General features: G+C 35.8%; 2 protein-coding genes and 1 pseudogene across 2 annotated transcripts; 1 reads left to right on the top strand and 2 right to left on the bottom strand.

The window, feature by feature from the left end:
* The first annotated feature begins 1,244 nt into the window (after positions 1-1,244).
* LOC120160238 lies at positions 1,245-3,497 on the top strand (annotated as a pseudogene).
* A 225-nt stretch (positions 3,498-3,722) lies between these two features.
* Positions 3,723-6,737, bottom strand: LOC120160234. The gene is made up of 5 exons (XM_039170647.1): positions 6,163-6,737; positions 5,095-5,180; positions 4,701-5,006; positions 4,509-4,592; positions 3,723-4,226 (listed from the first exon to the last, which is right to left on the bottom strand). Exons 1-5 carry the CDS (start codon positions 6,559-6,561, stop codon positions 3,782-3,784), a joined length of 1,320 nt encoding a protein of 439 aa, XP_039026578.1. The 5' UTR covers positions 6,562-6,737; the 3' UTR covers positions 3,723-3,781.
* Positions 6,738-7,532: 795 nt separating this feature from the next.
* Positions 7,533-10,810, bottom strand: LOC120160229 (WEB family protein At5g55860-like). Its single transcript, XM_039170644.1, is given in 6 exon segments — positions 7,533-7,676; positions 7,712-7,882; positions 7,885-9,562; positions 9,892-10,089; positions 10,510-10,612; positions 10,776-10,810. Coding segments are annotated over 3 exon segments (1,953 nt in total). The 5' UTR covers positions 10,063-10,089; positions 10,510-10,612; positions 10,776-10,810; the 3' UTR covers positions 7,533-7,676; positions 7,712-7,778.
* Between the last annotated feature and the right edge of the window lie 4,493 nt (positions 10,811-15,303).

The following is a 15,303-nucleotide window of genomic DNA, read 5'->3' as shown; positions in this document are numbered from 1 at the left end:
CATATTTTAAGTTTAGTCCTACTTTTCATTATATGAATTTAATCTTTGAGTATATACTTCTCAAAAATAATATCAAACAATTAAAGAAATGTCATGGACAGCTATCTGTATTTTAATATTCAATTTTAAATATACAAACGTAATGTACATGATTTAATGGGAATAAAATTAGGCAGCATCTGGCAGTGCAGGCCACTATGATCCCATCAGTAGGTCAACGAAACGCATGCAATTTAAATTTATCCCAGCATCTTGCTCTCGAGGTGTCGTATTTTGCAACATATAAATATAATGTTGATAGCCTGCACAGCAATGGAGTTTATCATCCTCACCTGCACAACAATTGGTGGAGAACATGGAACCCTAACAAGTCCAATAGATGGGAGTTATAGTCACATGGACATTCAGAAAATAATAGATAGGTTAAGATATCTGTTCAGAAATATATAATATAATATAGTAATTGTATAATATTCACATTGGAGGTTTCATGATTAAGCAAATGAGCAAGCAACACATGGAAACATTCTTACTAGCTAACTTAATTTAAATCATGGACTCTATGTTTAAATTTTTGGAAGTAAAAAAAAATATATATATATATATATATATATATGCATAGAAACACGTGTTGAATTACCAATATTGAAACCTCATCCATAGTTACCAATATTTGAGAATCAACTTTAGGTTGGACTGCATGGCTTAAATTTTATCACCATTCTCATTGATTTTACATTAAAAAGATATGAAAATATTAATAAATAATTAATTATTATGAGGTATTGATTCCATGATTCAAACTTTATTAGTTCATTTGTATCTAACCAGAGATCTCGCGTCAAAAAGGAAAAAGAAAATCCAAGGTATAGATACCCTATGGTATTGATAAAATGATTTGTTCTACTAATGCAGCAGCATTCAAAAACAAGGAACCCAGATTTCAATGGTTTCTTCTTTTTATTTTTTGTTCTCTCTTTTAGTGTGATTCTTTACCTTAAGCTATAAAGAGAGCAACGTCAACAACCGAGTAGCAATGAAGAGCTTTTGGTTTTAGTTTTTTGTTATCAAAGTTTGTTCTTTACCATCATTTTGTTTTCTGTGAGAAAGGGAATTGAAGAAGAAAGACAAAATGAGTATTGCTCATCAAGAAGCTATCAAGCAGTTTCTGTTTTTAATGGGAAATTATGAGATTAACTATTTATAGAGAGAAAAAAACGATTCTTTTTTAATTTTCCTTCTGTGGGTTTTCTCATTAAACCCTGATTGATTCGTCGTATATTTGTAATATTGTAAAACCATGTGTTTGTGTATATACTTATAGAGATCATACTGACTTGTGGAATTGACTCTGCTGCAAAAGAAAGCTTCAGCTGGAGTTGGTAAAACAAAAAAGTTTATTCAGGCAATTGATGATTCTTGAGATCACTCATTTTACTTTTTCGTTATGTAGAAACCGATTATACCGATGGATGTATATAGAGCAGTGCGAGATTCTCAGATTGTAGGACTGTCGGGCTACTCGAAAGAGATATTTACTTATTTGATTAAGATATGTATGTTCATATTCATAATTCAAAAGATCTTACATGGTGATTAACTGCCGAATTCATTCTAACTTTTACAGGGTCTTCCTGTCATTGCTGTTGGTGTTGGGCTTAGCACATATGATAAGGCATCTGTAAGGAGATCATAAGTCGTTCCAACTCTATTCCTAAATTTGACATTGCGGCCTTAGAATCTTGCATTTCGATTGAAACTAACTCGTACAAAGACTTATTTTCGAAATTTTGAGTATCAATATGCTTTTCTGCAAAAAAATTGACTTGTGTTCTGTGTAATTCATTAGTACAAAGTAAGTTGTTTTCCATGTTTAAAGGAACAAATTTAAGAGCTTAATTGAGGGCATGGATTACTTGTAAATTTCTCCATTTTCTCCTGGAGATTGACCATAACTGCATTCTTGTTCCACTTTCATTATGCCCTTGTCCTTCTCATCGACATATTTTATTAATTATGCTAGGTGACTTGGATACTTACTATGTTAAAAAGGGAAACCGATAAGTAGTTGTGGTTGGGTGGAAGTCATGTTTCAATACTCTAACTTGCATGCACTTCAGCTTGCATTGTATGGAGTTATTTCCATGACACTTACATCTGTGATTCTTTATGTTCTAGGTGAATTACTATGTACAGTCGCACATCCAGATGAATGAATACCGAGATCGTGTACTATTGGTGAGTATGGCTCTGCCAATGTGATGTTTTCCACTGATTGCTTGCTAACTTTTCAAGCATTCTAAAATGTTGCTTTTGTCATATCATACGACCACAGAAAAATATGGACAACATATCAGCACATGTCTGAAGGTTTTGGATATGACTGGCTTGAAGCTTTCAGCACTGATTCAAATAAAGGCACATTTTAGTATCATATAACCCTCTTTCTACGAAAAAGAACGTATTTTCTGCTCGTTACCGCACTAACTATCCTCTTACTAATGCAGACACTTACCACTATATCAACAATTGATGACCTGAATTATCCTGAGAAGACAGAGACATATTATATCGTCAATGCACCATATATATTTTCGGCATGTTGGAAGGTTTCAATGCTTCTCAATTCCACTTCTCTCGGCTATTTTTTACAATAAGAAATTCAAAATGCTTATATGCAAGTATTGGCAGGCTGTAAAACCTCTCTTGCAAGAAAGGACGAAGAGGAAAATTCAGGTGCTTCAAGGTTCTGGAAAGGACGAGTTGCTGAAGGTAAGCATACCTCCATCCATATTTGGTCTTTCATGTGCACTTTCTTTTAACTAACGATAAAAATCTGCTCGTTGGTTTTCGAGTTAGTCTTTCAGCTTGCAGTAAACTATCTTTAGATAATTAATCCATATGGATAATGCAAAGGATGATGCGTTCTTCATTCGATTCTTGTGCGATTTTGTGACTCAGGGCATGATTTGTTTTTTCTGCTCGATCCAGCTTTGTTAGGATTATTTCCGACCTTTGACATGTTCATTCCAACTATGCAGATAATGGATTATCCCTCCCTCCCACATTTTTGTAGAAAAGAATGATCTGGATCAGCACATTGCGTCAGCAATGGAACCGCTGATAATTGTTTCTCATTGGATCACGCCTACCACCAAGGGCTTTACAGTTACATAAAGCAACAAGCTACATTTAAAGAGACAGGTTCGCCGGTCAAAGAGGGGTCAGTTCACAGAATTTCTTGAACCAGATCCAGATGATACCAAAATCGCACGGACAATTGAATCCGAGTTTCACAAGCTTGCAGACCATAATGGTGCGTGCAACTCCATAAATGGCCTTAAAATTGGTGATTAGATTTTAGATAATGCCGATTATGTAACTGTCACGGATATGTTACTAAGCTTCCGGACTCGCAGCAAGAGAGGCCTTGAATTTCAATCATCAAATGTTATAGCAGAGCTTTCTCACATCGGCTCAATGCAGATTTGATAGACCCTTGTTGAGGATAATAGCGCATGCCTTTTTGCTTTATGAGATTCTGTATGCTTTATGAGATTCTGTATGAAACAAGACTCAAAACACTTCTTCTAAATGCAGCTTTCTTGAATAATATTCTTAAGACAGATTGTTGATTGATGATAATATGCACTAAAGGGAAATTTGCTGCTTCATATGGCCATGTCTACGTGGATTTCGGCAAATGACAAACAAAATTCCAAAAGAAACATAGTGAAATCCAAAAAAGCATAAATATGAACAATGCAAATATCATGACATTCTAACTTAGCTGTTTATAGCAGCTATAAGCAACAGCAATTGATGCAGCGGCACAAACAACAGCAAGAGCAGCATATGTATCTTCACGCTCCCAGCTCTCGAACCAAGTTGGCTTGGCACAAACCTTGCGAACACCGGCACCTTTTCCACTATTGATCATTGAAACAAGTTTCTTTCCACCTTTTTTCTTTTCAGGTGTCAACTTCACAGCCCCCTCGTCAATGTCCACAATATCCGACTTCTGAGGGTTGTGGCAACAAGCACTGCCATTTCCTTGGCAACAGCTTACAAGCTCATCTTGAGATTGACAGGCAATTGTGTTCATCTCATCTATTTGTCTTTGTGTTGCCTCTTTAGTGCTTCCTTCTATAGTAGTCTCACCGTTTTCTAGACGCCTTAGTTCTTGAAATTTCTTCTGTTTTTCTTCGGATAAACCCATCTGACCCCTGAAATGTGGCATTTAAATGCCATGTCAATACATAGTAAGCACGTCTAATTCTGTCAACAATCAGAATATTTCTTGTTCAGTAAGAACACAGCCAAGGTGAAAGATTTTGAGCGTCTTCCAGCCCTGTTTTACATGTACATTGCATTCTGCTTCATGCTCACCCACCTTAAAGACAAAAGTTTCTGCATATTGCATTCTTAATACTCTTATATTATATTCTATGAATGGAACCCGTGCTAAAAGAAGGATCATATAAGCAAGCTGACAAAAATAAAGTCACCTCCACAATGCATTGATAATTTCTCCTTTCCCAATATGCCACTCTAGCAGTGTAGGGACATCATCGGGAGTAACATACCCATACCTGCAGAAATTCATATGTATTTGTAAAATGTCTCAGCTATCAATCCAGTAGAAGATTTACATAAAGGAAATTCAACAAAATAGCCAACAGGAAAGAGATCATTCCTACCAGTGTCCTGTGACTTCTCCATTGATATTTGATCCGAATATGATAACATTTCCTGCATACTTATGCCCTCCAATGTGTGAGCATGGGCTAACAGACACTCTACCTTTAAGACCATGCAAAACTATCTCTTCTTTGAATCTGCTAACCAGTGGAGGTCCACAAACTCCACAGCGGCGATCTCGGGATCCATGAGAACAAACAAAAACAAATGACCCCTGTAGTTTTTCAGGAGTTCCAGGTAGCCACTCACCGTTCTTGACAAGCACTTCTTCAACAAATGTGTCAACATCGAAATGGGTCAATCGCCTGCATTCTTAGCTAAAATAGTGATCAGTTGAAAATAATGGATATAAACAAAAACGTCTATATAAACCTCGATGAAGATGCAATAGACCTGTATCTAATCATGTCTGGAAATATTAATACATCTCCATTTGATGTCTCAGTTCCATCATGCCCCTCACATATTGTTAAGCGGGTCTATAAGAAGACAAGCAGAAATAGATAAAGTAAGCATGCTGGAAACAAAAAACTCGCAAATTTAGGTGATGCATGTTAACAAATTCTCACTACAATCATTTCAGGGTGAATCTTTATATCTGTTCGTGTAGATAAAGATTTACAGTGTAACCAAAAGGGAGCACCTCCCAAAACAATACAAAGGGAAAGTAATTCTAAATTATCTAAAACAAGCATTGCATCCCTGTATGGATATACTTTTACAGATGCATCATGGACATCGAATATAGAGAGTTAAAACGAACACATCTTCAAAGTGTACGTTGAACAGTTTGTAATGGAAAATTTAGAACTAAAAACATCAGCTGCCAAATCACTTCCGTGTACATACAAACTCGAAACAGGATTGTATCCTTTAGAGTAATGAAACTCGTTACAGTTTGTAATGGCAAATTTAGAACTAAAAACAAGACAGATTGCAGACCTCCAAATCACTCCTAAACGCAGCTACTTAACAAATCATTGAAAGCCTTTATGAATCTAGTAAAGTTGAAGCCAAACCTAAGTTAAAAAGGTGAAGTTTGAACTATAAACACAACAAAAAAGCCACATTTCCCTTAATAAGAACCTGTAGAGAACATAACAATGTGACAGCAAAATGTCAAAATTGCTTCTAAAAAGGTAGCAAATTACGTTTTTCCAAAGCTCCAAAAATCTAAAGCCAATCTATTCATGCAGGCAGACCAAAAAGAACCAATTAAAACCCAATTTAATTATTAAAAATGGGATCTAAATCATAAAATAACCACAGGTTTCTACATTCTGAGATCACTCAAAAGATAAACCAATTAAGTACAAAAACAAAAACCCACTTAGATTCATCTACAAATGTATAAAGTTTAACAAATTTGAAGCTAAAAGAACTAACCAGGGCTTGAGATCTCTCAAATAACAAACCAATCCAAATAAAGAAACAAAGAAAATAAAGAAAAAGCACTCCAACCTCTTTAACCATATCAGTCTTTCTAGCCAAAACAGCAGCAGACAACAACCTAGGCAGACGATCAAACTCAGCAGCCTCAATTCTTGGAGGCCAAACGGATGGGCTTTTGTAGCAAAGGAAGACATGGCGTTCACAGAACTGGACAGTGCCGGAGATTGGACTTTGTTGTCTAAAGTCGGGCCTCGAGAAACCAAATTCGACATCACTGTTACTGGGACTAGCTGTTTCAGAAGCTAGAAGACCCTCGTTTGAGTAACTCCCAGCAGCACTCCCGATGTGGGAAGTTGGGTCTTGGAGATAACTGTCAAGGTGGTCTGAAACTATGATTGGAGAAGATGAAGATGATGGGTTTGTTGGGAAAGTTAATGACTCTTCTCTTTCTCTGCTACTTGACATCATTTCAAGGCACAAAGAGAGGTTAGAAAATAAGGGTTTTAGGGGACGGAAAAGGAAGAGTCTTTTTTCAAGAAAACGATTTTTTTTCTGTTGGAGAAAGGGACGGTTGGCTTTTGAGAGAGATGAAAGGTTTTTTTTTGTTTGGAGGTTTTAATTTCAGAGCTTCCAGTGGCATGGAAAAGACCTTTTTTTTAAGGATTTGTTTTGAATGATATTTCCAATTTTTTAATGAATTTTCACTTCTCCCCCCAATTAATGTTTTTTGTAATTTTCTTGTTTATGGCTTTGTCTTCATATTTCTGTACTAACTCTCAAATTTTAGGATAATTTACCAAGTTTTCCACTGAGTCAATACTTGGGGGCACTTTCATTTCCTAGGGTGATTCATCTAAGTGGACTTGATTTCATTTGTCAAAATAAAGTTTTAAGAGGAAAGAATCATAAGTGTCCCCCCCTTGCCATCAATTTTAATCAATACGAAAGACTCACATTATCAATAATTGAGGTTGAACAACTGTCAATGGCACTTTGATACTGTCAGATTTTCTCTCATCTAAAATGCTACCCTTTACCATACTTTTATATATAAAAAGATGGATTAGATCCACCTGCTTCTCATTGCTCAATCAAAACAATGCAAAAAAGTTTCAGGCTGATAATCAGGGTGTGAAGAAACACGTGTTGCATATGTATTCTTGGATGTTAGCAGTGAATGATAGTGATGTTGATGCAATACTGGACTCTTAATTGGACATTTTTTTCAAGTATTTTGGCTAATTCTCACCCACCAGTAGCTTAATTTTAGAAGAATGTTTAATTTATTCCACTAGATGAAGGATGCCATTGCCTGGATGCATTCAACCAGTCTTGAAAAACAAGCCATTTGAGTGGCCAAAAGCATTAAAAAAGCTTAAATTTTGATTACTGCCAAAGGTTCATCAACATCATTGCCACCACATTGCTCTCCAAAGAACTTTTGGCACTTAAAATACAAACACAAGCATTCATTTCCATTGCTAAGTCATCAATTAACCTAATAGTAGCCATATACACAGATGCCATTTACTCCATGTTGCTTGCAAACTAATCCTTGGTATTTCCAAATTAAATTCCTCACGCCAGACAAAATAACAGGGATTTGACTTCACAGTTCTCAGATGTACACAACCAAATATATGTTTCTCACAACCATTGATAAAATGTACAAAGATCAGGCAATGTTACAGAGGCTTCTCACCAGGCAGATAAGAGGGAGATCCACCCTCGATTTGGTTCTTTTTCCGATTGAAGATGCCGCTGATATTAGGTAAGAGAACCTTTTCGAGACGGAAGACTTCTCCTTTTCTAACTTGCTAACCTGAACAATTTTCTCTGGTGGGTACGGCTTTTGAATTCTGTAGTGCTGCGGGGATGATTCTGTTGTCATCTGTGCTTCTGCCAGTATCCGAGATGCAGCTTCAGCTGCTTTCTTTTGTTCCCTTTCACGCCACCTTCGGAGCTCTCCCTCCACGGCCCTCTTTGCAGCTTCAGCCATCTCAGCCCCCTTCAAAGCATCTGCAGTTGCGACCTTCATGTCTTCAATCTCTTTCCGAGTCACCTCTAACCTCTTAAGGGCCTCGTTTTCACTAGCCTTCACAGCTTCTATCTGAGCCATAGCAGCTGCCACTTTCATTTCAGCTAAATTGGTCGACTCTTCAACTTTCCGGCTCAAAGACTCAAATTCTTCCCTGGAGATAGTTATATTGGCTCCAGACTCAGAGGTTGAGGCCCGTGCAGCATTTGTTTTCTCAGAAAGCATCTTTATTTGATCAAGCGCCCTAGTCTCGGCTTCTTTTGCAGCTTCAGCGTCTTCCAGAGCAACTGCCAGCTGCTTCTCTGCTTCCTCAAGTGCAATTCTCGAGGTTTCAGATTCCACCTTTAGCTTCTCAGCTTCCTTTTTCATCTCTTTCGCTTCTCGCCACGCATGTTCTGTTTCCCCTGATAGCTGTTGGAGGGTTGAAATCATTTCTTCACAGTTACCTCTCGTTTTGGATTCCTCTGCAAGGTAAGTTTCAAGCTCAGCTTTACTTTTCCGAAGCTTAACATGCAGATTCTCTGCAATGGACTCTGTTTCTGCTTCTTTCTCCTTCAGCTCTGAATGCTCTTTCTTCACATTTTCTAGTTCCACCTTAAGAGACTCCACCAAACTTCTCAAGGACTTCTCTTCATCAGCGACTTTTTGCAGTGATTCTTTAGCACCATCTAGCTCTGAGGTAACAGTTTGCACATAGTCCAGATCTGAAGCCTTTGCATTTTCCATCTGCTTCTGCAAATCCCCAATCTGATTATCCGTTTCAACCAGTTTTGCTTCAAGATTTCGCATAAGCTCAGGGTCAAATTCGTTCTTCAAAGCAAGCAACTTCTTTGTTGACTCCTCAAGGGTAGCTTTATATAATTGCCTCCGAGAATCCTTTTCGGTGAACATTTCGGCTTGCTTTTGCTGTGCTTCAAGAGATGCAAGCTTCACTTGTCCGATTGACTCCTGTAAATATGAAATTTCCCTAGACACCTCTCCAACCTTCTCCATGTTAACCTCAGCTGCATGTTCAGCTTCTTCTGTCTGTTTGAAGGCAGCAATTTTTGCTTCCAAGGATGAATCACAGTCCTGACGAAGCTTCCTCAATTCTTGTTTAGCCGCATCAAGTTCGGTAATTACGGTCATGTATTGTTCCCTTGCAGTTTCCAAGTCTAGGCTCCTAAATCCGTCAGCTCCGGGAAGAATATCAGAATTTGCTTCTTCAATCTGCTTTGCCTGATTCTTTGCAGCTTCTGTAGCCTTGATTGCACATTCTTTCGACTCGTTAACAGTTTTGAGTTTATGAGACAGTTCCTCAACGGTTCTTTTAGCCCTTTCCAGCTCTACAAGTGCTTGAGCCTTGGTTGTCTCGGCATTTTCTAGTTGTTCCTTTAACCTTTTCAATTCTTTCCGAGTGATATGAAGCTGAGTCTCCTTGGCTAGAACTCTCTGCAACTCGAAAACAAATAACAGTTGAAGATTAATAAATGAATCTTGGAAAGATGACAAAAACGCTTCTTAACAAGGTCTAATTGCCACGTGGGATTCTCATACAAAGGTAGATTCTATTTTCATGATCCTTGGTGGTATGGTTCATAGACATTTTAACACTTACAGCCATTAGTGATGAATGAGAACAAGGGAATAAAAAATGTGAAAGGAAAAACTTGAACGTGCCACAGATATCATATCCAAGTCGAGAAAACACGTATACTATTACAACTTGTCACAAAATTTGAGGTGAAAGAAGAAAGAAATCTTCGGTGAGTCAATAGTACCTCCGCAGATTGAGCTTTTGCCTTTTTGATGGCAGGTTTTTCCCCAGAGAAAGCGCCTTCACCGAAAAGAGTGACAGCATCTTTAACAGACTGGAAAGGTGCACTGGTGTCTATCTCTCCTACCTCCACTTTCGGAGAGTTGGTAGCATTCTGAAGTCCCTTTGCAACCATAATGTCTCACGTCTTTATTGTTTGTGTCTGAAGTTCACAAGTTCAACAAAGGGTAAAAATCAGCACGAATTCGACAAATGAGACAAACTCAATAAGACGTGCAATATAATCTCCAAAACCAACATGTCTCAGCAGAAAGAATGTGAAACATGATCTCAAAGAAACTTTAGACTCCTCCAGGGCCAAATGATTCTTTTGCATTATTACATATTTCGACATCTTAAATCGATTGCTCGATCACAACATAGACTAGTAGCTTCAGGCTGGCAATAGTACACTAATCAAAAATAGATTCCAGTCCAAAGCTTCAGGTTAACAAGTGGAACCTGTGTTATACATCTGTCCTAGATTACCCAAAGCTTCAACACCATCAACGGAAACAGATTCTAGTACAAAAAATAGTCAAAATCGCCAAGAAATATTTCAACATCATGAAGCTGTACATACCTTAAATATCCTTCTAAAGTCTTCAACCAAATTTGACTATCTAATCACCTTTCTAAGAACATGAAGCTTTAACTTTGCCCCAGAAATTCAAGCAACAATAACCCTAGCTCAACACCAGAGAAATAAATAAATACATTTAAGAAAATTTTCTAGAACTCAAAACATGACAAAATTGATATCTCAAGTCAAGCATAGAAGTGAAATGAACTGTAAAAGATTATTCAACAAAACAAACAAGATCCTGTAAACAAAAGTAAAAACTTTACCTACGACGACTAAAACCAAAAGTAGTCAAACGAAAAGAAAAGAAAATTTTGAAGGATCACCTTGTCTAAAACTAAAATCTCTTCACAGCTTGATGTACATCTTCTTTGATCTCATACTGTTCCTTCTTTCTACAAAAACCCTTTTAGTCTTTCAACCTAAAGACCAAAACCCACCCAGAAAGACCCAAACTTTGGACAGGAATCTCCCAAGAAAATTTGATCAAAAATTCTCTGCCAAGAAAGAAGTAGGCTTCTAAGGGAAAGAAGAAGAAAAACATTCATGGGGTTTTAGTCAAAAGGGGCTTAGCTATCTTCTCTTTCAAGGATTCAAATAGTAAATGTTGTAACTTTAGAGAGAGTTTGAATATTTGAAAACAGTTTGAAACAAAATTTTATATAAGCAAGGACAGTGAAGAGAGAAAAAGCTAGAAAGACTGTTTCGACTGATAGAGAAAAATGGTACTTCTTGGACACTAATGTAGAATGTCTCAAAGTGTAAGGGTATTTGTGTCTGAAGGGTAGTAGTTGGAAGAAAAGTGGACAGGGGTGGCACGTTAAAAGTCTCGAGTGATGGGCGGAGCAGTGACAAAATGACAATGACTGAAAGAGAAGATGCTAAATAGTTTGGTTTTGATCCAATTGCTTTGCTTTGCTTTGCTTTTCAGCTCCTCCGATCTCTCTCATTCATCTCATCAGTCATGTAATTTGTCTTCCATTCTTTTTGTTTTTGATATATTTTGAATTAAATTATAATTAATAATTAAATTAAATTTTATTATAATTCTAATAGTGAATTATTGTACTTCTTGGACACTAATGTAGAATGTCTCAAAGTGTAAGGGTATTTTTGTCTTCCATTCTATTTGATACATGTATTCTTCGTGTTCTCTATATTTATAGTGAATTATTGTTCATCTCGTCTATGGAGGTAGGTAAGGTCGAACCATATTAATCTTATATGTTGTATATGTCTTATTTTATATTGATATCGTTTTGGTTATTTTTTTTTACAAATTATAATATAGTTTTCTTAGTATATTTCTTTTCTCCTACATATGCAAATTTCCAAACGTATTTACTTTTGTTTTTTTAGTTAGTCTTGGTACAAATAGTTGCTTTGTAATACCTGTAAATGGACCCAAGCTTGAGGATGATTGGATTGGATGGCATTGGCATGCTTGATGTAATGTTTGATTCCATATCTGATGAATCTATAAGTGGGATGCCACTTTCCATGACTGATGTACTTTTCCCTTACCAATCTCCTCATCTCTTCCATCTACAAGCACCAAAAGCAGGCCTGACTTGCATTGAGCAAATTTTGCAGCACCAAAATCGAAAAATTCCGGTGCCTCCGGGTTTTCACCGGCATTGGTTCTTGACCGACTATCAGGTGTTTTTAATGACTGACCTTGACGTTGTCCACCTTGTTTTCGTGCAACATCATTGTCGGGCTTTGAGACAAACGACCTTACTTGCGCGTGCGAGTCTGGCCTTTCGGTTGCTGCTCCCGAAGGTGGTCCATAACACAAACTAGTTTCAGACAACAGCCTATTGAACTTATTAAAATCCATTGCAAAACTGTTAATAACCAGGACATGTAAACTGGTAAAACCTATTTACACCTGTAGGAGTTTTTTAAGCTACAAAATGCTCATTTTCATTTGAAGTAGCTTGTCATAGAAGTTACTTTAAGCTCTCTTCTTTCTTCCTTTTCCTCCCCCAATTCTTACTTTATCATTAGAGAAGCTACCTCATGGTCTCAGAACAATTTCCAGAATTATTAGCACGTTGTTTCTGTTCACTAATGACCTCTCTCTCTAGTCTTCCACATGCAAGTGAAGTTAATTGTCTATCCATAACATATGTAACTGTTGTCACAAGAATTTGTTCCTAGTAAAAGATGGACAGATAAACTGAATGCTAGTATGCAAACCTTATTCCTCAGTAAGCGCACCTGAAATGACTTGTGTTGGCATAATGACCGAATGAACGAGTTGTAAAGAAGCCTCGCATCGTTGGAAAAGATGATTAAGCATTGATTCAACAGTTGGACTCGAACTATGTTAAGCTGACGACTTATTTGGAGAAACCTAACGACAATATGAACTGCTCTGCAGGCTACATCCATAAACACCAACCTGTAGAAATGAATCTGAATAAATAAGGAGCATGGATATGTTGGATTGAAGAACCTAATAGACCATAGCCTGCTTAGCAATTCCATAAAGAACTTTATCTAACACAGCTCGTTTGCCCTCAAAATTATGTAAACTATGTTCTACCTTAGCCTGCATAGATACAAACTACATGCCACAGGTGCTGAATGCAAAAGAAGCAAATGACTTGAATCATGAATGTCTTTTCCCTGCAACGTCAAAACAATATTGAATGAAGATAAAAAAATATTTTTCCTTTTCTTTTTCGAACATAAGACAAAGAAACAGATAAAAAAGGGCTTGTCTGTAATCAATCAGCAGCTCTGATACTTTTACATCATCAAGCAAAAACTGTGAACACTATACAGGGGAAAAAGACAAGGAGTAAAAAACACAGCATGTAAAAATGTTCAAAATTTCAAGGATTTGACAATAAGGGAATCTCAAGGAATTGGGGTGGCTTGCTATGTATAGTAAGTATTATGCTAACTGAAGAATGTAAAAAGCAGCTCGCCAAACTACACCTTACAAAAATTTCCACTCTTATACCAAAGTCTAAACCTTGAGTCTGAAAATGAGTAGGGATAAATAAAGGGAGGCTGTCAGGGACAATCATCTCTTCTAAAAATTTCAAATTCTCATAAAATATACATTTTTTTGTAGTTTTTATAATCTATTTTTACTCCTAAAATTTTATAAATTCGTCCATCTAATCTAAAATCATGTAGAAAATAACGAGTTTAAAACATATGAATAATCGGATGATCATTTTATAACTTTTAATAATCAAAAAACTTAACAAAATAATAATATATAATTGGGGGGCCATTTATATATTTTATATTTATAATCAAATGCTTAATAAATCAGTATACTATAATCAGGAACCATTTGTTGAAATAATAATAATCATGATAATAATAATCGACTTAGCATGTGCTTTAAGTTTTATTGCTTTTCGATTGACATAGCAATGTAGGTGGCTAAGTTTTATAGTATATTTTTCTCTATATTTATAATACGTTTTTTCTATTCTTATGATATGTTTTCGGTTGTTTAACTGTTTTTTCAAGGTCGGATTTAACATCGTCTCAACTGGTCAAGAGAGTGATTATATTTTATCATGTTGATCTTCCTTATTTTAGACCGTCGGATTGGACTTGGATACATAGTTTGTGTTCGCAGATAATTTTCTCAGGACGCTCGATTCTGATTTGCGGTTGTTGGTGACCATTCAATAGTTTAATCCATTGTTGTAGATCGTTTGTTAATACAGCTAGATTTGTTTGTATCTATCTTTTTGTTCAAGTTTATTAGATGATTTTAACATTACCTCGTATGGTTTTTGAATGATTTCAAGTTGCTACTTTATTGCGTTAATGATTATAAGTAAATATTCTAATTATATATTTAATTTACGAACTTCTATGTAATTTTAGATTTTTTTATTTTAAATAAAATCAATAGCTATATTTACATAAAAAAAAATCTTGAAACGTTCACAATATGTCAATGTTGTGGACATTGTTTTTTTCCCATTGTTATGGAAACTACTCTTTGAAAGGTAAAATGAAAATAAAAAAGGGTAAATTACACATTTAATACCTAAAATATTAATTTTTTATTTTAGTAATTAAACTTTATTTCTTTCAAAATCATACTTAATACTTAGTTTTGGTTTTATGTTGGTACCCCACCGTTAAAAATTTAACAGTGATATTGATGTGTCATCATAAGGTAATGCCACATGATCGTTGGAAAAAAAATATATCACATCAATAGTTCTGTTAATTTTTTAACAGCAGGGCACCAAATTAAAACTTGAACTAAACATTAGGTATAATTTGAAAAAAATAAAGTTTAGATACCAAAATAAAATAAAAGTAATAGTTTAGGTAATAAAAAACAAAGTTTTGAATGATTTATATGATAGAAATTTTTATCTAAAAAATTAGATTGAATTTTGAGTCTAATGAAATTATCTTAAACCCGAGTCAAATCGGATCAAATTAAATGGAAAGATTTAGTTTTTCAGTTTGATTTGAACAGAGTAAAAAACCCAACCAACCCAATTCATTATCATCCCTTTGTAGATGTTTAATTGGCTAAGATTAGATACATGGTCACTTCTAGACAAGATTTGATAAACTACATGTAATGGTGCATTCATAGATCACGACAGAAGGACAAACAAACCATGGTTACATCTAAATTTGCAACTCTTCTGTAACATAAGGTGGCGTAATGGGATAAAATCAATCTATTATTTATCTACACATACGATTGCAGTATTGTAAGATAGTTACTTGTCGTTATCGTCTCAGTCAAACGTTGTCTAATCTCTTCCTTTCTATTTGCACATGTAATAT

The sequence above is a fragment of the Hibiscus syriacus genome, unplaced genomic scaffold (assembly GCF_006381635.1).
Source record: "Hibiscus syriacus cultivar Baekdansim isolate YM2019G1 unplaced genomic scaffold, ASM638163v2 tig00111392_pilon, whole genome shotgun sequence".
Lineage (NCBI taxonomy): Eukaryota > Viridiplantae > Streptophyta > Magnoliopsida > Malvales > Malvaceae > Hibiscus > Hibiscus syriacus.
Note: the sequence above shows the minus strand (reverse complement) of the source record. Positions and strands in the feature narration are given on the sequence as shown.

What these genes read in the sequence shown, in the direction of transcription:
- LOC120160234 (XM_039170647.1), bottom strand. Translation starts at nt 6,561, where the DNA reads ATGATGTCAAGTAGCAGAGAAAGAGAAGAGTCATTAACTTTCCCAACA. An exon ending in AGACTGATATGGTTAAAGAG is followed by an intron (nt 5,181 to 6,162) that starts GTTGGAGTGCTT and finishes GTCTTCTTATAG; the next exon opens with ACCCGCTTAACAATATGTGA. An exon ending in ATTATCAATGCATTGTGGAG is followed by an intron (nt 4,227 to 4,508) that starts GTGACTTTATTT and finishes GCCACATTTCAG; the next exon opens with GGGTCAGATGGGTTTATCCG.